The sequence below is a fragment of the Protopterus annectens genome, chromosome 1.part2, assembly GCF_019279795.1.
Source record: "Protopterus annectens isolate FY-2018-M chromosome 1.part2, PAN1.0, whole genome shotgun sequence".
Taxonomy (NCBI): Eukaryota; Metazoa; Chordata; order Ceratodontiformes; family Protopteridae; genus Protopterus; species Protopterus annectens.
The window spans coordinates 952,942,596-952,969,879 of record NC_056727.1 but is presented as its reverse complement, the minus strand read 5'-3'; the positions used below and the strand labels follow the sequence as shown (position 1 = coordinate 952,969,879).

At 41.8% G+C, this 27,284-nt stretch overlaps 1 protein-coding gene across 1 annotated transcript in view; it reads right to left on the bottom strand.

Annotated features, from left to right (window-relative positions):
• The window catches only part of LOC122792184 (microtubule-actin cross-linking factor 1-like), a gene marked incomplete in the record, with an annotated part of 3,579,694 nt that overhangs the window by 2,383,874 nt on the left and 1,168,536 nt on the right, over positions 1-27,284 (bottom strand). Inside the window, 2 exon segments of the mRNA XM_044059907.1 lie at positions 4,014-4,141; positions 13,452-13,547. Coding sequence (XP_043915842.1) covers positions 4,014-4,141; positions 13,452-13,547 — 224 coding nt within the window.

The following is a 27,284-nucleotide window of genomic DNA, read 5'->3' as shown; positions in this document are numbered from 1 at the left end:
CTGGATATTCTATCCCAGTATCTACTTGTTCTATATCATTTTGCACCACTAAGTCACATGGAGGGATAAGTGTGTATTGAATGTCTCCAAAATGCAACTACATAGGAAGGCTTCAGGTCTGCAGCAGACTGTTCATGAATTACCTCCTGACTGATGGCAATTCCCTCTGTCTCTATGGGACTGGGTGCAGTTGAATTTGCCCTGCCCCTGCCTCCCTCCTACACCCACTGGTGCTGCTGTGGTCCATGTCAGAACCAAAAATGACAATAACTCCTCTGGATTCCAAAACATGTTTTTTTGGGGGAGACTGAAGTTTCACTCCCACAGCTGTCAGGGTTTTGTCATTTCCTTCATATTTTTAGGTGCCCTTTGACTTCCTTTCCAAATAGGATGGGAACTGTAAATGGGGAATCCATAAATGCTATGTTTGTATTTGCTGTGAAATCAGTTAACCAAAGCCAGACATGCCAGCAGATGCAGCTCTGACTAAACCGTAAGCTGTGTTATAAATGATCGGTATCATTTAGTTATCTGTATGAAAGATGCTTTAACAAGAGTGTTAATCTTCTCTTCTGCATCCAGCAGATTATCAGCCACATGGCTTATTTGCTGTGATCCCTCTGAAAACAAAAAAAGCCAAGTAATTTAGCATCCTAAAAGAAAGCACTGAAGAAGCAAAGACAAGCTTTCTGGGTATATCCCTGCTCTGTACTCTATCTGGTAGACAAATGGCAATGCTCTGTATCACAGGAAAGCACTTAAAGACTGCTACGCTCACAATAGGGTCTTGCATGGGGGTCTGCAATAAGACCAATTAATCCTTGTTGAAGCAAACCATTTCTATTTGATTTCTGGGACGTAGAGGTCACTGGATCAGAATTATCCTATAAAACCAATTACATAAAATAAATAGAAATTGTGGGAACAATAAATGTTTATGAGGAGGAAGAGTTTATACAAAGCCAGGAACTGAACAAGTTTTGTAATGTTGGGCTGATGACAGCTATAAAGAAATAAATGATAGGAGATGTAGAATGTATATAGAAGGACAAATGTTAATATGGTTTTCTTTTTTGTTAAAGCATGTTTGCCTATGTCTAAAGGATAATTTAATAAAGCTATTAAAAAAAAAAACATAAACAAAAAACAAAGAATTATCCCATACAACCATGGTGAAGTCTTTTTCGAATACCGTCTAGGGCAGGACAATCCAAGACATCTCAGAAGTCAATCTGGTTACAGTTGATATTGAGATAAATATTCTGGGCACTAGGTTTGGCATGGCAAAAATGTATGACACTGGGAACAAACTTCAAATGTATGCCATCAGATAATGTATGGGTGTTTTCAAATGTCACAATACTTTGGTTACAGTGGTATCAGTTCTATGCATCTAATGTGTGGTGATCACTCCTATATTTATGCAGGTGGCAAGTGTCTCAATAAGGGTAACTTTATGGAAGCCAGCAAAAATACTATTGTCAGGGAAGAAGACGGCATGTGGGGAGGGACCAGGCAAAATCAGAGAAGGCCAAAGGTTCACATACACTTTATTCTCTCAGGCCAGCATACATAGCAGTCAATGTTTCTTCTCTTACGTCCCACACGGCTTGTGCAAGCTGCTTTAAATCTATCTGAAGCATCAGGGAGGGTACTGGTAGAACCATGGGGAGCCCCTGCCTTGTTTGTGACTCTGCCTTTGAGTGCCAAAAAAATGATTCCACCAAGAAATCAAAACACCCTGCAACACCATGCTTCCCCACTGGGAGTACTCTGCATCCAAAATGGCAAGTGCCTTGGTTGATGCCTTCATTACCAGTCCATGGTATCCAATCTGCGAGCTTGTCACACAGAACTAGCTTTCAGTGCTAGGACTTTCTTTAAAGTTAGTGGTGAAGGAGCTTTTCGATGAATACCTTCAGCTTTCTTTATTGTCTTCTTTGGCTGATGAGAATAGGGCAGTCTGAAGAACTCTGTTTAAGTTTGGGCTGATCCAAGTCCAGTGACTGGAAATGAGCCATGATGTTTTTTTTCACATTAAATACAAGGAAAGCTTGTCTCGTCTGCAGTGAATGCTGGCTCTCTTGAAGCCTATGCAGAAAGAACAGAATAATTATGCCTCTCCCATAAGCAGATAATGCACTGTGAATGGCCACTGCTAAATATAATTTGATGCCCACAGCCACATTCTCTAAACAGGAAGTTGAGATATCTTGAAATGGTGTGACCAGTACAATAGTACATAAACCTAGGCACTGACTACACAGCAGCTGAGGAAGCTGGAGGTCATGGAGTTGAAGTGCCTGAGATGGACAGTAGGACGCACACTGAGAAAGATGAAGAAATGATGACATCAGAGCTGAAGCCAAAGTAGCTTCAACTGCAGAAAAGGATAAAGAGAACAGATTATAAGACAGTTCAGGCTCATGTGCAGGAAAGCAGAAGACATGCTAGTGAAGACGATTTTGGGGCACACAGGAGGAAGGCAAGAGAAAAGGACGGCATCCGGCAAATGGATGGACTGTGTGACAGAAGACCTGTGACAGTCAAACAAGACTGTCAAAGAGGGTAGGAGAGTGGAACTGAATTGGCAGAAATTGTGACAGTTTAAGCAACACCCCACAAAGAAAATGTGAAAATTGGTTGATGACAACGATGAGGCATCTTGAAAAGCTCAATAAAAGGTCAGGCCTAATGGCCTGTCAGACAGGGATGAATAACTGGCAAAAAATTCCATGCCAAAAAGCAAGCGAAAAAATATCATCATAAAGCTGGCTAACTCTAAACAACAATCAGTGATAAAAGCAACAAACTGACTCAGACACTCAGACTTGTCTTTACTCACCCAAATTGAATGTGTGGCAATGAAATACTGGGAGTGGGAGCAGAACATCATCCTGGAAGTGTGACGTGAGGAAGTTTCAGGTCACAATTGGTCCTACTGCTTATGGCCAAGGATGGACCACTCCTTATCAGATCCTTCTGTACATTTCCTTCAGAACACCTTACCTAATATTCAGTCAGCCATTTATGGTATAAATGGTCTCCAAAATGAGATGACTGCAGAACAGCTAAAGACAACAGACAGACACCACCAAAGCTGAAACCTTTCACAATGAATATACCATTGAGCTCTTTTACTAAATGCAATTTGTTGTGCTTTTCTTTCAATTTCTAGATATGTCTAACACCTCTTGAAGGCTTTACCCAAGCCTGCAAGAAATAACATCAACTTCATACTTATTCCTGACTCTCTATGATTATTATACTGCAGTTTTAATAGCTGTATTAAGTCCATGGACACCTGACCTTGAACTATAACACCTTAGAGTTGCCTCTCAACTTTTTTAAGAATTTTATTACAGATGACTACATTTAGACTGTGCAGTTCTAGGCACATACTCTTCACAATGCTGCAGACTTGGCCTTACAAATGTTTACAGAGCATCACACCAACAGATGAAAAGGAGTTATAAACCACATGGGCAACTGTACATTTTGCATATGCCACAAAATTAAAAATTAAAACTTCTAGCAGCAGCATACTTGGAATGTGTACAGTTTTTCACCTTAGTTGACAACCCACATGCTGATGCCTGCTTCTTTCTCGTCAACAACCAGCTTACAAGCAAGGATAACAGAAGAAAACTTCAGTTCTTGTGGAGCTATTTTACCCTAAAAAACATTTAAAATATCATTTCTACCTTAAGCAATGCCTTCATTAAGCAAAATAACTCTTGTTTAACCAAGTGTACATTAACTCTTACAAGACCACCAGATAAACACTCTGAGCACACAGGGAAAGATCGTTCATTGGATACGTCAACCCTTTTCCATCTAGTGCCAGATCCACTCTTGTATGAAAGCTGCTGGTGTGTCCGCATACACAGTTTAAATAAAACATGCATACTTCACACAGAAGTTAGCATCCTGTCATTATTCAGAGACAGCAACCAGATAATGAACCTTAATCATTCTGCCAACCTTTCATACATTTAGAATGCCACACTAACCTCTCAACTGCTGGCCGCATAGCCTTTTCTCTTTCCAGCATGTTAAAAATCAGTCTCCCCCACTCCTGTTCCACATCATTTGGATGATAGCCTTGAGGCAACTTAATGCGGCCAAACTCTATCCAGACCTATAGAAAGAGAAAAAGAAAAATGCATTTGTTATGCCCATAAGAATATCCTCAGTCTTACTCTTACATCCAATGGTTCAAATACCACTTAGTACAGCAGTTTCAGTATGACGTACTTACATAAATCAAACGTTAAACTGTCTCTTTTTAAGAGTTATAAAATATACTTCTGGTAAATAAGTACAAAAACTGATCCTACTGAACCATTTTTTTTTTACTTTACAGTTTTAGTTTAGGTTTGAAAAACCCAAAGTACAAGAGTTTTATTACACCGAGGAATAAAACCCTGACTGAGACTCAGACAACTTGAGCTCAGGGAGTGCTTTGGCAGAGTAACAGTGTCTAGCATGATCAGCCACACAATATAGTAAACTCTCAGTTAATCAGAACTCAAGCAACCATAAAAAAAAAAAAAAATCAAAGAAATACAGTACAGTACATCATGTGTTACATTTTCATGTCCCCCCCCCCCCCACACACACAGAAGTAAACCTTTTTTTAGAGTTTTAAAAAGTAAGATAGGAATAAATTCCCTCTCTCCCCAACAGTGTTTATGGTATGGTATGGTATAGTATAAGGTACAGTATTAGTCAGGCCCATTTTTTATACCAACTCTCAAGCAACCAGAAACTACAGTTATCCAGCATCTACCAATCCCTATGGATGCCAGTTAACAGAGTTTACTCTACGTAGTGCATTAAGTGGACACCTGTGTTTGTCTTTGACAAGGTGGTGACTACAACTTCTTCACCAGAATACACCCTGCAGTGATACAGGTACAAGAGTCAGCTGCCAGAAAAGGAGGTGGGTATTTCTTTCACAAAACTATCTTAGCTCTACATTTCAAATGCTGCAGCCTTGAGGGTGGGGTAATCATTGTGACCCATCCTGAAACACTTGGATGGCCACAGTTTGGAAGGATTAAGGCAGACCCTGATGCCACTGGGACAAAAGTGTGGCTCACACACACACACACACACACACACACACACACACACACACACACACACACACACACACACTGAAGGACAGAACTATTAACCTCCTTCCATAAGTCTGAATAAACATCCTGCAGTCTGCTAAAATGAGACTATCCCTCAAAGAAACTGAACAAAAAGGGTCTAGCATGGATATTTGAAGAATAGCTACAATTCAGTTGCAACTTCAACACTCGAAATGTTCCTATCCAACTTTACCCTCATCCTTCTGCCCAATTCATCCTTCCAAACAAGAGATCAGCTTATTTTCCTCACATATGTTTCTATATTGTTCATAAACAGTTAATGAAATAATTAAAAATTTATATCTGGTCAACCAGCATCATAACATAATTAAAGCATGTAATTTGATTTGAATGAGTGGCACATCATTTCATAAATGTATGCTATTACTAATGAACATCAATTACCCACATCATCACTGAACCTTAGTTTTGTTTTTTGTTCTTTTAGTAAAAAATTACTGTTTATTCTTAATTTTCTCAACTACAAATGTTACACTTACTGCTCTATAGTTTACTTCTTAGATCTTGACATTGTAAATATACACCAAAAACAGCCTATTATACATGCCAGTGATACCAAACCATCACATAAACAAACTTAACTATAATATTTGAGTAAGACCCAGTAGCCCTTACACAAATTCTTCTATTAGTTAACAATTCTGCCATTTAATCCTGCTTAAGTGTTTACTTCCATCTACTGAATCACCTTTTATGGCCCATTCTTCCAGTAGTTCAACAATCCAACATTACATTCTCCATTTATCTTATTGTTTATCATGTTGTTTACAAAATGACAATAAGCACTAACTGTACCTTCTGTGCTATCACAGATATTCATCACTTCTTATCTTCCCCAGCTATAGTCAAGTGCCTAAAAATGTCTTATTTCTTGCATCCATTCTGCCACTTTATAAATTAATAAAAAAGAACAGATGCTCGATGGCTAAGGCTTCTTGCTTGTGGTGTCCATGTCTGGGGTTCAGTCCCAATCACAGGCCACTATATGCATGGAATATGTATTGTCTGCAAGTTCTCACCCTGTATATATACATTTCCCCTCTTCCCCAAAAGCACACTGGATGGTGGGTTACTATACATTTTATATTCACACACACACACACACACACACACACACACACACACACACACACACATATATATATATATATATATATATATATATATATATATATATATAGACACACACACACATTTGTGTAATATGGATGCCACTGTGTTTGTTGACTTCTGATTCATTGGATCACAACTTGTCACAAATGTTTTCAAAGAAATTCAACTCATGTACAACTGACCAACTGCATAAGGAAGCGAGGACTTGTCTACCACAGGACTCATAGTTGTTTATGACAGAGAATTTTCTTGAAACTTATGGAAATATTTATGATGCAATGACAAAGGTGGTTGATGAGCAATGATACTGACACTGATGCATACACACACACATATGTGTATATATATATATATATATATATATATATATATATATATAAAATGCATAAAATAAAAATGTACAGTAGTCCATTATCCAAGCACATATATCTTTTCATGTGTATATATATATATATATATATATATATATATATATATATATATATATATATAAAATACAAATTTACAGTAGTCCATTATCCAAGCAGATATATATATATATATATATATATATATATATATATATATATATATATATATATATAGATAGGTCTACCTGAAAACACAGACATGCAAAAACAGACAACGAAATCACAGATACCACAAAACCGAAAGTTCAAAAACACGAAACTTCACACACCCGACAAACCACAATCCCGACAGTCAACAAACAAAACAAATCCCCTGTCCAAAAAGCACACACACAACACAAGCACACCAAAAACCTTACAAATCTACACTAAACCTTAGAAACACAACTATCTATGCACTAACGTTAACCCAAACCCTAACTCTAAGGTCCGTCACTATCGCACACTCACCTAACCCGCGCCCTAACCTTAACTCACTTAACCCGCCCCTAACCCTAAAGTCTGTTACTATCGCACACTCACCTGACCCGCGCCCTAACCCTGTTGTACTTAATCCGCCCCTAACCCTAAAGTCCGTCACTATCGCACACTTACCTTACTCGCACCCTAACCCTAAAGTCCGTCACTATTGCACACTTACCTTACCCGCACCCTAACCCTGCCATCTGTCACTACCGCATACGTACACACTAGCGCTCGTTTGACATGTCGGTGTTGTCAGCGTCGGGATTTTCAACTGTCGGTCATCTCTGTTGTTGTTCTTCCGGTGTTGGTCTTCTTGTCGTCGGCGTTTCCAGCTTCCGGTGCTATCAGGTAGACCTATTTTATATATATATATATATATATATATATATATATATATATATATATGTATTTGGGTTCCATACACTAGATTGAATTTTCACTAATTCAAAATAGTGCATGGAATGCTCACTGCAGTGAAAGTGCACTTAATCGAACTGGTGTTGTACTGAACTTCTGTGCAAGACTCACGGACCTTAGGGCATGGATCATAGTAAGGGGATAGCCCATAGGGCTATCCCCTTACCATGACCAGTGCCCTAACTCTAAGGTCCATGACAACTGCAGCGCAGTGAAGGACATAGCAATGTCCTCCACTATGGTGCGATAGTCATGAACCTTAGGGTTAGGGCATGGGTTAGGGTAAGGGGATAGCTTTACTAACTATCCCCTTACCCTAACCCGTGCCCTAACCCTAAGCTCCGTGACTATCACACCATAATGGAGGGCATAGCTTGTTTTTTATATCCTCCACTGTGCTGCAGGTGTTTTTGGTGAAGTGCACTTACGCAAAAGTTCACTTTCGTTAAAGTGAACTTTCGCAGAAGTGAGGCTTCCTACTACAAGTTCGAAGTAATGAACTTTCGTTCTTGTAATAGGAATCCATATATACATATATACATATATATATATATATATATATATATATATATATATATATATATATATATATATATATATATACACACACACACAAACACACACACACACAATATAACATAGTGCTGTGTGGTTCTCACCTTATAATGTGACAAAGGATTTTAAAATCAAAGCAACATAACAATCAGTGTTGTAAATTGTATTGTTTCCCACAGGAATTTTTATAAATGAGTGATCATAGATCATAGGCAAGTACTAGTCTAGCTGCCCTTATGGATGATTTTAAGTCAGCCAACTTCCTTTAGTGAGAATCAAACCCTGTACTTTTTGTTTGTGAGGTAAATACCTCAACCATTAAGCCAATTCCCAATTATTATTCCATTAAAATAGCATATAAAAGGTGAGCTACAGCTCTGTCAGTCAGAACAGTTGGCCTCTTGATGTAGGGAACTTTGTGCCTCCCAGAGAGTGTGCGGAGGCTCAGGAGAAGAAATTCCAGAAAAAACTGGAGAAGCATGGACATCTACCAGTAATTCAGAAAGAAGGAAGCTGGATGAAAGCACTCTTGGACCATGTTAAACCTGGTATGAGACCTTTATCCCCTTAGTGGGACCTACTGAAAAGGCCCTTTACACAGTTTCTATTACATTTCTTATATGCAATAAGAAAAGACTGCACCTGTACTTTCCCTTCAGTTAAATAAACTCTTCATTATTTTATGGACTGGTGGCCTCTGCTGCATACTTTTATACTACAATATGTACTAAATATTTAACAACATTCTTGCCTTTTTCATAATTCTTTATAAATAATCTGGTGCAAACTTGAATTTCTTGCACTTTTTAATTCATTAAAAACTTAATCTACAAATTCTAGCATAAATGTGTACAACTCTTTTTGATGGCAAAATCTATGTAACCTGTACTTGCAGCTTAATTTGGTATCATATGGCAGCGCTTATTCAGAGCTGTTTATACTTACAATATTTATATTCTCTTTTAATTTGCATGAACGTATGTAACTGTTCATGGAAACTGTATTAAAATTTATATTATGTGTTGATTGTTTTGGCAGACTTTGCGCCTGGGTCACGGCTGAAATAAGTCATTGGACCAGTCCACCAAGCAGATACATTCAAATAAAACAAATTACCATGTTCCAGTGGCACAGGGGAACAAAGCTGTAACTATAACCCAGGCAAACGGAGTTCAACTAGTAGCTTGATGGGCGAGGCAGAGAGATTGCAGTACGAGTACTCTGGATTCCTGCCTGGCTTGCACCACTACTCTAACGACAGAGACTTGGCTGGAAACAGGAAACCTTGAAGATGAGCTGATGCTGGTAGAACATGGGCACTACTGCCATGATAGTGATGATGGCCTCTGTTAGTAGATAGGGGGGCCCACATGCATGGAGAAGGGGGCATAAGCCACCTTTGTGGTGATGTGAAGGCTCACACAATCACCAGTGGTTGAATTACGTGAAGAATTAAATCTGTCATTGCTGGCATGATGCTGACAGCACAACACACCCCCATGGTTGCCTGATGAATAACCACCACCCGTGACAGCAGATTGTCTGATCAAAGGTAGTCTTTATAATCGTCAAGACGTGGGACAAAAAAATAAATAAAATAAATTGCATTAGTAGTCCATGGGACAAAAAAATAAATAAAATAAATTGCATTAGTAGTCCAGGGGCTATCTTTAGTTACTATATTCATGACTTTCTTGTAAAACAAATTTTCACATATAAGGCAGGCATATGCTCTTCAAACAATTACTCTCAAGTTTTCATCGGTTTTTTTTTCAATGTTTTGTTTGGGGATTAACCTTTACCCTTATACATTCACAGCTCTCCTTCCTCCTTGTTAACTGACAAAAGATATAATTATGAAATCCTTTTATGAAATCCTTTATAAAACAGAAATAATAACCAAAGTCTACAGTACTTGACATATTACAAACATTTTATCAGTAAAATATTCAAACTGATTTTCGTAGTTGGACCCTTCAATATCCACTGCAAGTCATAATACAAAGAACTGTAAGGAAAGTGTTCTCAAAGGATCACCAATTCTCCCAGGAAGAAGAAGGTTTTTATGACTGCATGCTATTAAAGCTATAATATCACTGCATAATATTTCAGCTAAATAAAACAAAAACTCAATATTTCAAAGAGCAGCTTCCATAACTTAGTTGAATCTGTAGGTCTACAAATACCATACATAACAGCTGTACTACCTTCTCTAGCTTTTTTGTTGTTGTTTATACTTTGGAAACTAAATGTTCAGATCTCATGCTCAGTAGAGGGTAATGGTATCATCTCCTTAAAAGTAATGCTTTCCAATACATAAAAAGCATAACCTCACTCCCCAGCTCCTTTCTCCTTAAAAAACACAAGCACAAACTGAAACACATTATCCCCATCACTGTAATGGTGCACTGCAGCTGAGGGTCTAAGTATCCTGAAATATAATTCTGTTTCGTATGTACAGGAAATGCCACTCAGCTACCTGTACATATTGCAGAACTCTAACTGCATTACTTGGATTCTGAAAAGGTTCACTACATAAAAAGCGAAACTCTAATGAAACTATCAGGAAAGATGTCTCCTCAGCAGAACACCATGCAAATCAGTTCCAGCACTGTGTTTGAATTATGGTGTTGGTGAAGAATACCGTGTACACCATGGCCTGCCTGAAAAACAAATCAGGTGGTTTTAGAGGAAATAATTTCCAGGAATGCGCACTTTCATACAATGGACATAACATGGGAAGAGACAGATCATTAGAAAAATGCATCATACTTGGCAGGGTCAAACATCAAAATAAAAGAGGAAGACCACCAATGTGATGTACTGATACTGATGTCCCTCTATCAGTGAGGATTTGTCTGACTAAAGACAGAATACAGTTCAGGACAACTATTCATATAGTCATTATGAATAAGTGGACTCAAAAGCACTTAGCAACAACAATTCTCATCTACAAGGCAGACAGGACACAAGGGAAGGCATTGCTGCATACTTAACCAAAAGTGACACATACATATGGAGTCAAGTATACATATATATCTTCCTTTGGGTGAAAACCAGTTTTGGTAGCGCAGAGGTATAAAGCCCCGACTATGGCCCACGCAGCCTAAGTACAATTAGCAGCTAGGGTGCTTAACAGAGATGGCAGGGGAGGATGGGCAAGCTCATCCTGGAAGAGGTGTGTGTGTGTGTGTGGGGGGGGGGGGGCAGAGCAGGACTTTTACAGCCATGATCCCTTGGAAGAGTTACAGTGTTGTAGTGCATGTCCTGGCTGTAGGTTTTTGGCCACCGCCTGGTGGCAACCTTCATTACAAAGTGCATGAGAGGAAGAGGTTATGGGTCCCTACATTAACACAGACAGCCCCCCAACATCACCAACACTGACGGGGTGGGGTTAGGCTATACAAAATGTCCTCACTGCTGGGATGCTTGTGAGGACACAAGCAGCACTCTTGCCTGCCTGCATGATAACCCTGGCAAGACAGGTAATTCCCTAGTAAAGGGGAAAGAATGGGCACAGGCAAAGAGCATGATCATCAGCAGGCATGAGGGCAAAAAACACCTAAAAAAATAATTTCCTTTGCAAGTGAGGCACCCTGGGATGCCTTTAATCTGCATACATTATGTGTTTAAAAAAGTGTTTTAAAGGATTTATTGCTTTTACTCTTGAACTGTAGAAGCAGTACAAATCATTAATAGTTCCTTACCTATTCACAGCATCATCCATCAAGTCACACTATTTTAAATGAGGCAGGGCATCTATCTATCCTACCAGTGACTTAAACTTGATAAAAAAAACTGAGGATAGAAGGCTGGTCTAGAACAAGTGGCGGCTGTGGCTATGGGCCTAGGTGCTTCCTCTAAGAACAAGTGAGGAGCAGATGCTGACAATACACTGACCACTGATGATGACTAGAGGAACATGCAACAGACGGCTCCTTATTAGTGAATCCACCCACATTACAGACTACACAAGCTAGGTGTGAAGTAGTATATGCAGCCATCTGCCAATGCTTTAGTGTGACCATGCTGGGGGAGAATGATGAGGTACATCTAAAAAAAAAAAAAAAAACAAGTGCTCACAGGATGTAACATGACGACTGGCATTCTCAGTATCCCACATTATGATACTGGGTGGAGAATTAATTAGTTAGAAGGCATACATTGGGATAGTTATCTAATGGCTACTGGCTGTCAACACTGAGTAAAATGCAATAAAAACTGCATAACACCCTACACCCCAAAACAGCAAATACGCAAAAAAACAGAGGGAGTGTCTATAAACAGTCCATTATTAACTTCTGTTGTGCCCATCTATGCAGAAATATCATTTCAGAACAGCATGATTCTAGTAGTACTGTCAGACCTGCATGTTGATGATTCTGTATTAAAGCCATACAGAAAGCACTTCAGTACATAAAAGAATGAATGATAATTAAATCTCAAGCATAGAAAATCCCAATCATTCAGTAGCATAGCAACATAGTTACTAATTTAATTTAACAGTAAACAGTAGTACAGAAATGCATCATTTGGTCAAATTCTTTTAACTATTCCAGGTAGACATCATAGCTTAAAATGACTGAGGTGGCACTCTTGGACCAGAAAACAGCACAGCTCTGCTTCAATCCACAAATCACTGGATATACGGCTAAGCAGCAGTGCAGTGATAAACAAAAGGGAGGCTGGCAGGTAAGCCTAAAGCATCCACGATCATTACCTCATCATCAAACATGTCAGCAAACAGTCATATGAAAGCCCAAGTGACCCTCTGACATCTAAGCTTTTCAGTTAGCCATGTGTAGCTTGTAGAACAGAATTAATCTCTGACAAGTTACATTTCCTTAGGAAAAGCAAGGAGTAAAAGTCCAATGAAGAAAAGGGGCTCAAAACAAAATTTATCAAACATGCCATACTAACAATCGATGTAATTAGATACACCCCTCCCCCCAAAGTGACTGAGCAGAACTGAGTATTTTAGACGGGAAACACCTGGCAGGTACAGAAATGACACTCTGTATTAGGAAATGCACACTGACTACAAAAACATGAATTAATAAAATGGGAAAATGATGGCAAAGTTACTGTGTCCCTCAAATACATCCACATACACAGTACAGTACTAATGAGGACATTGTTTGGTTATGTTAAAAAAATTACAGAGGGTCATTATCAATGATCAACGGACAGTACGTTTGTCACAAGAGACACTGATGCTCTTCCTAAGAGAGTACAGTAGAAGACAGTACAAATGCTTTAACTTTCACAAATCTTACATGGGTTACAGGCCAACTGTACACCATAAAACAGGAAAAAACATTCTTACCTCAAGCAATTTGTACAAATGCTCAATTTTACTCTTTTCTTCTTCCTTAGCAGGAATTTCTGTCTCTTTGAAATGGACGTACTCATTATACAGTGCCTGAAATACAAGAGAATTGAGCACATGAATTATTACACAGATTAAGTGTTACACTATATTCAACAAATAACAAGCTTAAGCAAGTACAACTGAGGACATTCTAGTTGCTGTGGATTTATTTTCAATGGCAAGTGCACAAATACAAGCATAACAAAGGATACTAAGGTTACACACGGTGTGCCGGACGAGAAATGAGCGATTCTGCATGTCTGTACAAACTAGGACAAGAGTACAGAAGGAAGAAAGGCAAGGAGACCTAAAAGAAAGTTATTCTGGCTGCATCTCCAACATTTCTACAAATACATCCACACACAGCTCCTGGCAAGGAGAAAGAAAGTTGCGTAAAATCTTACCATAACCTCAGATGTCCCTCTCTTCCATGTTGCAGTATTCTACATGTGGGTTTACCCCTTCTTCCTCTCCAGTTGTACCGGCCAGGTTTCCAAAGATTTTCAGTCCCTCTAGGTGCGTCAGACATCTGAAGTGGCAGCTGGAACGTGGGCCATAAAAGTGATGTCTGCACGCACCAACCCTCAAAACCTAAAAGAGGCCCCAGTCGGAGCCAGTCCTGTAAGGGCACAGGCTGTATGTTGTCATCCAGACAGCAAGTGCAGTCTGACAAGAGAAGAAGGTGGGAGGGAAGGAATACTGCAACATGGAAGAGAAGGACATCTAAGGTTATGGTAAGATTTTACACAACTTTCCTATGTCCTTCTATTCTAATGTTGCAGTATTCTACATGTGGGTGAGTGCCAAAGCTCACCGAGGATTAGGTGGTGGCTTGGATGATGTTTACAATAATCTGTGTAGGATAGCCCTGGCAAACCCTGCCTTAGCCCTGGAGATATGGTCTAATTTGTAGTGTTTGCTAAATGTGTGCACTGAGGAGCAAGTGGTTGCCTCAAGAATGGCATTAGTGTCCAGCCCCTTGAAAAATGCTCCAGAAGAGGCCATTGCTCTGGTGGAGTGGGCTTTAACATTGCCCTGTAAAGTCTTTCCATGGTGTAGGTAGCAGAAGGAAATGGCCCTGGAAATCCAGGCCGAGATGGTCTGTTTGCTCACAGCTTTCCCCAAGGCTCTGGGGTGGAAGGAGACAAACAGTTGGTCAGATTTCCTAAAAGGTTTGGTTTTATGAAGGCAAAACCTAAGTTGTCTGTGGACATCTAGGGAATGAAGCACTCTCTCACTATCTCCCTGCGGATTAGGGAAGAAGGTAGGCAAGTGGATGGCCTGGTTCAAAGATAGGTCATTCACTACTTTGGGAGTGAATGACGGGTTAGTCCTGAGAGTCACCCTGTCCAAGTGGAAGATTAGAAACGGTGGTGTGGCCATAAGAGCTTGCAATTCTGAGACCCTTCTGGCTGAGGCCAGAGCTACCAGTTAAACAGTTTTCCATGTGCAAAATTTTATGAGAGCTTTGTCTGCTGGCTCAAAGGGAGCTAGTGTGAGTTTTTCTAACACATAGTTAAGGTCCCGGGGGGGGGGGGGTTTCAAGTGCAGTACCACTTTTAGGAATAGCTGAAATTTTGGCAGGCAGTCAGATACCTGCCCTGTCAGGAAAAGGATGCCTTTGGCTGTAAGGCTAAGACGGCCTAGATGGAGAGGCTGTCTTCTAGCAGATCTTCTAGATCGGGGAGCAGCAGGTCTGGAGGCTTTCCTGACAAATTGGGTCTTGGAAGGGTGGTCCCTCTGGAATTTGGGAACAGGCGAGACCAGGATACGTTTCAAGTCCTATAATTCTTTACCTTTCTGTTGTAAGGATTTGAAAAGGTCAGCCACTTTTTCACCAAAAAGTGCTGAGTGGTCCAAAGGTGCATCCAAGGGTTTGGCCCTGAAATCATCTGGGAGAGGCTGTAGTCGTAGCCATGAATATCTCCTTAATACTGAAGCTGATGCAGCTGACCTGGCTGAGGCTTCAGGTGCATCATAACTACACCTCAATGAGCATCTATTCACTTGAGAGAGGACAGGCATCAGGGAGGCCTTGCCTGCACAATCAGGGATGTCTTCTAACTCTTTAGAGGCTTTGTCTAGGAGAGCTAAAGAGTATTTGGTCATAGGAGTTAGGTAGTTTGTGGCCCTAAATGAGAGGGTGGCCAAGGTATAAATTTTCTTTCTCAACATCTCCATGGTCTTGTTGTCTTTGTCAGCTGGAAGGATAGTAGTGGTAGGCAGCAGTTTGGAGACCCTGTCCGTAGAGATGGAAATGGTGGCTGGGTCAGCAGGGGGGGCATTTAAGGAAAAATTTCTTCCTCTCAGGGACCTTTAACAATCTGTCTGCTCTCCGAAGAGTAGAGGTTGGGAGTCTGGCTTAGTGGATGCTGAGGCAAAAGCATCCAGAAAAGCAGGTTGGATGGGAGGAATAGCAGAAGGACTAGAAGTGTCCATTTGGATAAGGTCATAAAACCTTTTCTAAACAGGCATATCAGAGGACCGCCACTTAAAGTGGTCTTTCATTTCATTAATAGTTTCCCCAAATGTAAGATCATCTACAGGGGAGTCAGGTTCAACAGAGCCCTTCTCAGGAAAACCATACCCCAAGGGGTGAGATCTGGGAGGAGTAGGAAAGAGAATCCTCAGAGAAGTCAGATAATCCCTCTTCCTTGAGGTGCTCTACCCTCCTTTCCTGGGTTGGAGGGTCTGGGACTAAGGAGGGTCGGAGCAGTGGCAGAGGGTTCTGCTGAAGGCCTAAGGGCCATAAAGGCATTGAATAAGCTCAGGCTGAAGGCCTGCAAATCTGTCATGCTTTCAGAGGTAGGAATGAGGTGATTTGTCTTCTGTTTTTTCTTCAAAGGCCTGGCTGGAGTCTGGCTTGGAATAGGCCTAGGGTCACTGATTGGAGGAGCGGAGGCGGCATCCAGTAAACTCCGACCGAAAACTGGTTCCCCCCAGTATCTAGAGAAGGCGCTGGTAAAACCTCTGTGGACGTCTCTTCCACTCGAGATTTTGCAGCTTCTTCAGAGGTACCCACTATATCCATATCGGTGGATGCCGGATCCCCTGTCAAGCTAACGTCGCCTACAGACTGAGGTATGACAGGCAGAGGCGCAGCAGAAGAAATAGACTGCAAAGACTTGGCCTTCTTCCTAGGCAGTTTGGATGGGGCGTCAAGTGCGGCCTCCATTCCTAGCTAACTGTTTCAAGCATTGATTTTCTAAGTACAGGTTTAGGGCTTGTAAACAACGGCATAAGGTCTTCGGGACAAATGAATGGCAAATGGTGCAGTTCTCATGGTCGTGTTCCCTGCCTAGACAAAAGAAACACTGGTCATGTGTGTCTTTGCGGGGAATCTGCCGACTGCACTTACACTTGACCTTACTGGACAATATTAACAGACTATAACAAACAACAAGCTAGGACTGAAAGAATACCCAATGGGGTACTTAATGGAGATTTTCGATTCGACGTCCGCGAGAAGCAGGAGCACCTAGTGTATGACTGACGGCTGAAAAGTTCTGAGGGCTGGTGTGTGCAGACGTCACTTTTATGGCCCACGATCCAACGGCCACATCAGACATCCAACACACCTAGAGGGACTGAAAATCTTTGGAAACCTAGCCAGTGCAACTGGAGAGGAAGAAGGGTAACCCCACATGTAGAATACTGCAACACTGGAATAGAAGGACATCACTTAGCACAGCCACTTTACAATTCTCTGAAATCGCCAGACAAAATAAGCAGGTAAACAAATTCCTGGTAACTGGTTACATGTTGAAAAGATAATCAGTGACTATGTGAAAAAGGAAATTATTAAAAGAGAAAACAACTACAAATGGAACTTTTTAATAGCTCCAATGGTTTAAGGTAAATGACTACAAATGTTTTTTTATTCGGCTGATCACAAAATGATTACTATAAACTCTTTACCTACTTTATGACTCTGAACAAGCAAAATTCCCAAGTTACCACTTTAAAAATAACAGGGCTTTACTAAAGATGGTATTTCTAACTTAATAACAACAAAATATATTCAACTTTAAAAACCCTGAGTGTACCATAAGGGGTCGTATTTTGAAACATTGCTCAGTCTTGTCTATTATGTTGGTGCTGAAAGCTCTTAAAACGTATTTTGAAGGAAATTTCTTCATAAAATAGTGCTCACATGTTCTGATTAATGTAAAATGAAGTCGCAATGTAACAGACCAAACATGTCACAAACTTTTCCACTTCAACCTTTGAGTATATACAGAAAAAAGAAGTTATGTACTCACCATAATGTTCCATCTGTGATGGTTCGGATCCGATCCTTCAGATCACACCCGGCCACTGCAAACGCTCGTGGCAACCAGAAATCCCGAGCTACTCCCTTACCTCAAATCTTGTTTGCTAATAACAGCAGAAAGAAATACTGCAGTTACATAGACAGGAGACTATATATGGAGCTATGTACCAAGGAAGCGGCATACTTAAAAACACTTGCTCTTCCAGGAGATTTTAGGGCAGGGTGTTGGCGGGAGGGGAATGAAAACGGACAACACAGATGGAATGTTATGGTAAGTACATAACTTCTTTATCTGATGTTGTCAATTTTCATTCAATCCTCAACTTATAGGACAGAGTCCCCAGCTACCTAAAAACCCGGGTGGACTCAAAGAAGGATATTCTTGAGTACCACTGAGCCAAATGATGCCCTGCCCCTGGAGACCATATCAAATTTGTAATAAGTAACAAAGGTATGGGCAGTAGCCCAAGTTGCTGCTGCACAAATGCCATCCATGGAAGTTCTAGACTGGAAGACTAATGAAGTAGCCATGGCGCTAGCTAAATTAACCCATAAAGGTTTTGGTAACTTAATGCTCAATTTGTTATACATATAAGAAATACAGTCAGCCAGCCATCTGGCCAGAGTTATTTTGGCAACAGGTTTTCCTAGTTTTATATCAGAAAAAGAGACAAATAATGTACAGTTTTGTACCTATCATAAATGTAGATGTTCGAGTGATCATACAGCTGCAGTCATCACACTTGGGTTATCCTGCTGTCAGGCGGGTCCTCGGTCGGCCGAATTCCAAAGTCTAGGTCCGGCGTTGGTTGTCGTCGCTTCTTCCCTGACGTCAGTGCAGCAGGGGTATAAAAGAGGCAGCCGACGCCATTTTCCTTCAGTTTTTCTTGCCCGAGATGTCAGGTGCCCCCAGTAAGGAAGGCAATACATGATGTTATGCAAACATACATAAGTAAATAAATCAAAACAGTAGTTGCACGCAAATACACCATGAAGGAATACCCCAAATAGGTTGTATGTTAAAGGTGTTTGTCATAAGCCCAGTCCTAAGAGGGGATGGAGGAAGGGTAACCTGGACTGCAGCTGTATGAGCACTCGAACATCTACATTTATGGTAGGTACAAAACTGTACTATGTTCATCATGCATACAGCTGCAGTCATCACACTTGGGTAGAATCCCAAAGCTAAGTAAGGGTGGCTGGTACTAAGCGGAATAAGGAGGGGCTAGAATGCCCTGCAGGACTGCTGTGGCAAAGCCCGGTCTAGATTTTGAGTATAATGGAAGGTGGTAGTGCTTGGTGAAAGTGTGCACTGAACTCCAAGTAGATGCTTCCAAAATGTCCTTGGTAGGGACCCCCCCATGAGGAAAGCTGTTGAGGTAGCTGTAGCCCTGGTGGAGTGGGATCTCATGTATACAGGCACTGGTTTTCCATGAAATGAATAACAAAAGCGTATGCAGTGGGTTATCCATTTTGAAATAGTCTGTTTGGAAATAGCCTTTCCTTGAGCACCTGTAGCATAGGACACAAAGAGCTGCTCAGATTTCCTGAATGACTTTGTTCTGTCCAAGTAATAATGAAGTTGCCTGTGAATGTCCAAGGAGTGTAGTAGCCTCTCCCCTTTGTTCTGTGGATTTGGATAAAAGGTAGGTAAATGAATAGTCTGATTCAAAGCCACACTGGATACTACCTTTGGCATGAAGGTAGGGTTGGTTCATAAGGAAACCCTGTCCTGATGGAAAATGATGAATGGTTGCACAGCCATGAGGGCCTGTAGCTCCGAAACCCTGCGTGCTGAGGTAATAGCCAGAAGCAAGGCTGTTTTCCACGACAAGTATTGTAGCTCTGCTGAGGAAGCCGGCTCAAAAAGAGGCAGTGTCAGCTTCTCCAATACGAAGTTGAGGTCCCAAGCTGGAGCTGGTGGTTTCTGTGGGGGTCTTATATTTTTTGCCCCTCTGAGGAACTGCCTTAATAGAGGATGTGAGAATAAAGGAGGATCCATATTGTATTGTGCTGAAATGGCTGAAGCGTGGATCTTGATGGAAGAGAAGGAAAGGCCACTGTTTAACATCTCAGCTAGGTACTGTAAAATCTGAGGTATATTTATTATCCAAGGATTCTGGCCCTTTGCTTGATTCCAGGAACAAAATCGTTTCCATTTGGTGGAGTAGGTTTTTCTAGTAGAGGGTCTCCTGGCCTCCAAGATGACATCCTGTACCTCTTTGGAGAGGAGAGTCTGTTGGCAAATTAAGGTATTTTCCATGCAGCTAGATTTAGAGTTCTGAGCTGGCTGTGAAGGGTCTTGTAGTTGTGCTGGGACAACAGAAGAGGAACTTGAGGTAGGATCCATGGTGGTGAGTGTGACAGGCTCTTTAGAAGAGGATACCAGTGCTGTCGTGGCCAGTCTGGAGCAATGAGAATCATTTGTGGTCTCTCTGCTCTGGTTTTTAATAGGACTTTGGTCAGTAGAGGTAGAGGAGGGAAGGCATAGACTGTCAATGCTGTCCAATTGAAAGAGTGCGTCCACTTTCCAGGCCTGTGGATGATAGGTCCTTGAGCAGAATTTTTCCAACTGGTAATTTCTGTGGGTAGCAAATAGATCTATGTCTGGCTGTCCCCATGCTTGAGTTATCTTTGAGAAGACTTGAGGATGCAACTTCCATTCGTGTGGGTCTGTCATATTTCTGCTTAAGTTGTCTGCCAGTGTGTTTTCCTTCCATGGCAGGAATTGTGCCTGCAGTTGAACTTGTAATTCCAAGGCTGTGTTCCACAGGGTCATCTGCCATGTGTGCTCCCCAGGCGTAGTCTGAGGCGTTTGTTGTGATGATTTGACTTGCTTGTGGTATACAGAAAGGGAGACCCCGTGTTTCTTTGGCATGCTTGAGCCCACCACAAAAATTCCTTTTGAAGGCATGGAATGAGTGGTAAAATTGTTTCCAAGCTGTGGCTGTGTTGACACCATAAGTTTTTTAGGTACCATTGTAGTTTCCTCATATGCAGCTTTGCAAATGGCATTAGTAGGATGCAAGATGCCATGAACCCCAGAGCCTGCAGGATTTTCCTTGCAGTTAGCCTGGTTAAAGTTGCCATTTTGTTGAAGTATTGCGACAGTTGTCCTTGTTTGCCTGGCGTGAGGTAAGCCATCTGGGCCGTTGTATTTAAGCTGGCACCCAGGAAAATTATCTGTTGAGAGGGTATTAGTTTTGATTTCTTTTTGTTCACTGTGTACCCCAGGCAGTTTAACAGTTTTATTACAAATGCCAGATGCTGCAATAGAATGCCCTTGCTGTCCGCTTGGATCAGGCAGTCGTCCAGATATGGGTAGATTTGTATTCCTTGTTGTCTCCAAAAAGCAATTACTGATGCCAGGCATTTCGTAAACACTCTGGGCGCAGTAGATAAGCCAAAGGGCAAAGCAGAGAATTGATAATGGGTTGAACCTGCAAGAAATCTGAGGGATCTTCTGCAATCTTGTCTGATAGGGACATGCAGGTATGCCTCCTTGAGGTCCAATGTTACCAGCCAAGACTCCTTGCCCAGCATGGGAAGAAGCTGCTGTAATGTGAGCATCTTGAATTTTGGTACCTCTAGAAATGTGTTTAGAATAGATAGGTCTAAGATGGGTCTCCAATCTTTGTCCTTCCTTGGTACCAGAAATAGTCTTGAGTAAAAACCTTGACCTTGTTCTTTTGCAGGTACCTCTTGAATTGCTTTCATATCCATGAGAGCGGAAATTTGTTTTTGTGCCTCTGCCCATTGATTTTGTGGCAGGTTTGGCATGCCTCTCATTTTTGGAAGGGTGTGAAAGTGAAACCTGTAGCCTCTGTCTATAATATCCAGAATCCATTTGTCCTTTGTAACAATGTGCCAGTTTTTTGAAAATAAGGCCAGCTTTCTGCCCAAAGGTGCTGCCATTATTGCTTTGTTTGGCAGGCATAGGGGAAAGTCATTGCGTCTGTTTTCTAAATGACTGTGGTCTATCTTCTCCACCTCTTGGGGCTGGTGCTTGCCACTGCCTAGCTCTGTAAGATCCTTGAGGTTGTCCTCTACCCCTTGGGCGTCTGTATCTACCCCTTTGTGGTCTGTCCATGGCTGGAAAGGACCAATTTTTTGAAGGCCAGTTTCTGCTGAAGTGTGGAGGCTGCACCTGCAACAAATCTGTTTGCATAGATTTTGCTTTTTCCTCCATTTTCTTTAGTACCTCCTCCAATACATCTTTTTGTAGTGGTGCATCTAATAACTTTGCTTTGACATATCTGGCAAGGTTTGCTCTTTGAGCCAAGCGTGTCTACATATGACAGACCCCATGACAGCAGCTCTACATGAGGCCTCTAAAGCATCAAAACCACACTGTAAGGTATGTTTCCCCACTTGTTCTGCTCCATGCAACAAATCCTGCAACTCTTTCAAATCTGGTTGTTCTGTTTGTGTCATTTTGCTTTTCAGCTGAGATAGCAAGAACTGCTGGTACTTTAACATATGAAATTGACAGTTTAATGCCCTCATGGTTAAAGTGGCTGATGTATACACCTTTTTTCCCCACCTTTCTAATGCTCTGGAATCTCTCTCTGAAGGTAAAGGGTTTTTAGCAGTTGAGGCCTTTATTCCCTTGGGACCCTGTGAAATAGTTTCTGGGTCAGCAGTATGGCTTTTATAAAGGAACTGGTGAGAATCAGGAACCCGGTAATACCTGTCTGGTTTAACAGGGGCTGGAGGTAAAGAGTCTGGATTAAGACTGGCTTCTGCGTACACATCATCCAAAATATCTAAGACAGGAGGAATAGCCAGGGGCCTATGCTGGGAAAGTAGCAGAAATTCCCTGAGCCTTTTCTTGGAATCTGAGTAATCTTGGCCTTCCCAGTTGAAGTGCTCTCTCAATGTATGAAGGGTTTCCCCAAAAGAGTAGTCCTCAGGGGGGGAGACTGAGGGAATAGACTCCTCAGCATCAGAGTCTTCAAATGGGGAATAGGCGTAATCCTGGTCCTCAGAAAGGTCTGAGGTAATAGAAGCCTGGTCTGAGGAAGGGAAGTCTTCCTCCAACCTGGGTCTTTTGTCTGAGGGGGGTTGAGAAACCCTAATGAGTGTAATCAAATCCTCAGCCATTTTAAGCATCTGTTTTTTAGGCATGGGGCCTTGAGAGGAGGTCTGAGGACCCTGTCTTTTAATTTTCATTGGAGCTTTAGATTTAGTGGACGATTTAATAGAGAAGGTGGTAGGCCTGAAAAAACCTTCAGAAATGGCAGGCCTCGCTAAATTTTCCGTTTCTCCGCCAAGAGAGGCGTCGCTATCTGCAGTGGGAATGGAGACCGAGGAAGCTGCGACCTCGGGTACTGAAGTCACTGGTAAAATAGTCTCATCGGGTCAGGGGCTGCGTAGGCGCCTCACTGAGAACTGGAGAACCGGTAGTCGGCCTTAGTGTGATCTCAGTACTCGGTGCAGGCCTCGGATGTCTGTCCTTATCCTTTCGTTTTTTGCCTGAAACTGGCGTTGGTATATCCGACGACATGATATAATTAAATTTTTTGCCAAAATAATGAAGCGAGCTTTGCCACAGCAGTCCTGCAGGGCATCCTAGACCCTCCTAGTTCCACTTAGTGCCTACCACCCTTACTTAACTTCGAGATTCTACCCATCTGTTATGACTGCAGTTGTATGCACGATGAACATAGTACAGTTTTGTACCTACCATAAATGTAGATGTTCGAGTGCTCATACAGCTGCAGTCCAGGTTTCCCTCCCTCCATCCCCTCTTAGGACAGGCCTTATGACAAACACTTTTCATATAACCTTTTTGGGGTATTCTTTTATGGTGTATTTGCTTACAACCACTGTTTTTGATTTATCAACATTGCATCTTTGCATAACATTATGTTTGCCTTCCTTCTGGGGGCACCTGACATCTGGGGCAAGAAAAACTGAAGAAAATGGCGTTGGCTGCCTCTTTTATACCCCTGCCGCACTGACGTCAGGGAAGAAGCGACGACAACCGACGCCAGACCTAGACTTTGGAATTCGGCCGACCGAGGACCCGCCTGACGGCAGGATAAACCAAGTGTGATGACTGCAGCTGTATGCACGATGAACATCTGCTCAGTCTTCCTGATATCTTCTGTTCTGTGCAGCTAAAAATGTAATTGCCTGTGGAAATCCAATAAATGTAATGTGTATTCACCTTTGTTAGTAAACTTGGGGAAGAACGCCATCAAACTGATAGATTAATATTATCCTCTGAGACCACTTAATGAAGAAAGGAAACGTTAGTTTGTAACGTGCCCCTGTCTTTGTGAAATATCAAGTAAGACGTTTTTGAAGACAAGGCCTGAATCTCTGAAATTCTTCTGGCAGAAGTAATGGCTACTAGAAAAATTGTTTTTCAAGAAAGATACTTAAGGTCACATTTAGCTGCAGGTTCAAAGGGGGGTTGACTAAGTTGCTGCAGTACCAGAATGAAGTCCTATGGGGGCGTAGTGTCCCTAAAAGGAGGCCTCAGAAAAAGATTGCCTTCCAAAAAGGTTTTGCAGAGTCTACAGGAGGCATCAGAAGCACCGTCAAATCTCATATGAAAATTTGATATTGCTACTGACTGGAATTTCACTGTGTAGGATGCATCTCCTTCTTTAAAAAGTAAGGCTAAAAATTCAAGGATACTATGTAAAAGAGCTGAAAAGGGATCAACATTATTTTTGACGGGCCCAGTAAGCAAATCTTCTCCATTTACTGAAGTAGAGTTTATGTGTAGATGGTTTATGGGAAGATAAAAGTATCTGACAGACTTGGAAAGAGAGCATAGGTTGTCTGGCTATTAACAGAATTTGAGAAGCCAGGCAGTCAGCCTGAGGTTCGGTATGTCTGGATGAATCATGCCTGTCAGATGAGACAGGAGGGCTGGAGTTGGATCCAGAATCTATGGTTGGTGAAGTAAGTGAGGCCAAAGGAAGGGGAACCAAATCTATCAAGGCCAGTAAGGTGCAATGAAGGTAATTTTTGTCTTCAACATGGCAGCTTTCTGTAGGAATTTCAGAATTAACGGGATTGATGGGTAAGCATAAAGTAGACTGGGGGGCCAATCATGAAGTAGAGCATCCCTTGGTGACGCCTCCTGTAGGGGGGGAGGGTCATGGCAAAGTAACTGCTGCATTTGTTGCTTGGGGGAAGCAAAAGAATCACAGCATGGCTGGCCCCACTGAAGAAAAATCCTATCCATCAAATTCTTGAGAGACCATTTGTGAGGTAGAAGAATGCACCTGCCAGCTTGTTTGCTATCACACTGGACTTCCCCAGAATGTGCATTGTGATGAGAAAGCAGTTGGATGAGATCACCCACTGCCACACACTGAGTGCTTCTTCACACAAGAGTAATATCTAGTCTGTCCATGTTTGTTGATATACCAAACTACTGACATTGTCTGTTTGAATTGCAATCATTCCTGAGGGGAGAGCTTCTTGAAAGGCCTGCAATGCTAAAAGCACTGCTCTCATCTCTAGGACACTGACATGGAAACTAGCCTCTTCGGGGGACCAAGTGCCTTGAACCGTTTTTCCCAGGTAATGCTCCCCCCACCCTAACTGAGAAGTGTCCATGATCACTATGGCCTTGGGCTGAGGGGCAATGAATGGACCCCTTGTAGAGCCTGTTCTAATTGAATCCACCACCTGAGATCTCTCTTGCAAATCTGAGTAATATGCATCAGGGTTGACATAAGTTGATAACGTGCTGACCACTGCAAGGCTAGCATCTATTGAAGAATCCTCATGTAAAATTTGGCTAAAGGTACTAGAGTTACTGCCATTGATCCTACAGCCTGAAGAACCATGCAGGCTGAAACCTTGGTACTGCAGATTATTTTCCTGACCTGTGTTCTTAAGGTCTGAACTCTTAGAGGAGACTCTGAAGCTATCATTGACTTTGTGTTGAACAGTGCTCCTATAAATTCCAAATTTTGAGTAGGTTCCAAATGATACTTTTCATAATTTATGGTTATCCCCAGATGAATAACCTAATCTCTTGCCTCTATTACTTGATGCCTGGTTGGGGCAGTAATGAGCCAATCAACTAAATACGAAAACAGCCAGAATCCTTGCAGTCTCAAGTGAGTTGCCACTACTACCATACATTTGGTGACTACCCTGGGGGGACTGTAGTGAGACCAAAGGGAAGAACTCTGAATTGGTAATGACTGGCATCCAGACAGAAGCATAAATATCTTCTGGATTGCCTGTTCATGTTTATGTGATAGTACACATCCTGAAGGTCTAACAAGCACATTCAATAGTCCTTCCCCAGAAATGGGAGAATGGACTGACCTGTGACCATCCGAAACTTGGTGCATCTAACTGATTTAGGTTGCTGAGATCAAAGACTGGTCTCCAGTCCTCTATTTTCTTTGACACTAAAGAATCTTGAGTAAGTTCTGGATTCTATCTGCTCTGGTGGGACCACTTGGATGACTCTCTTTTCTAGCAGCTTTTGTATTTGAAGTGCTGCTTGTTCCCTCTGACTGGGTGGAATTTCAGGGATATTTCTTGAGAGTAGAGGTGAAAGTGAAAAGGGTATTCTATAACCTCTGTAAATGATCCTCTACACCAAAGTATCTGTTATCTCTAGCCAGGTTCTCTGGTGCAGGGATAAACGACTCACAATTGCCTCCAGAGGGGGACAATTGGGCCTACTTTCAGGAGCATTGGAAGGGTCCATCAAAAATGAATCTCTGGACCCTTGATTTTGTGGGCCACCTGTGCCGTAAGGGCAGCATCTACTATTGAAGTTCTCTTCTCTGACTCTGGGGGAACCTCCTCCACATGTGCCCTGGAAAGGGCCCTGGGACTTCTTGAACCACATGGAGAAGAATCTTTGAGGCATGGAAAAATGTACACCCACAGCAGACAGGGTCTTTCCATCTTTTTTACATCTGGATAATGCATCTTTAACTTTGGGGCCAAAGAAGGATGTAGTATCAAAGAAAGAATTGACGAAGACTTGAAGAGTTCCACAAAGTAAGCAAATCCAGGACTGCCTCCTTATGGAAACACCGGAACCTGCTGCCCTTGAGGTTCTTTCTGGCACACACGAAATTAGTCTAATAGAAGAACTGGAAATTGATTGCAGGGTACCCAACGAATAAGTCTGTACCTCATGAGAAGCGGATCCTGAAAGGGGATCAAAGAGTTCCTTAATTAGGTCTCTCTGAAAGCTGGTGAAATGTGCCAAATAGTTCAAACACCTTAAGGTGAAAGTTGCTGAGGCACAGACATGCTTCCAAAACCTGTCCATCACCCGAGACTCCTTGTTTGGTGGATGGACAGTGGAACTCCCTTCAGCAAGTTCCTTTTTAGTGGCCGCTGTTATGACCATGGCATCAAAGGTCACTCCTTTTACACAAAACTATTTGCCTTCCAGTGCTGTCATAATTTTGTCTGGTCTCCTGGGGATTGGTTCAGTGGCACACGGGGTCTTCCATGCCTGTCGAGAGACCAACTCCATGAGCTCATCGGCAGGCAGAGTCACCATAGACGGG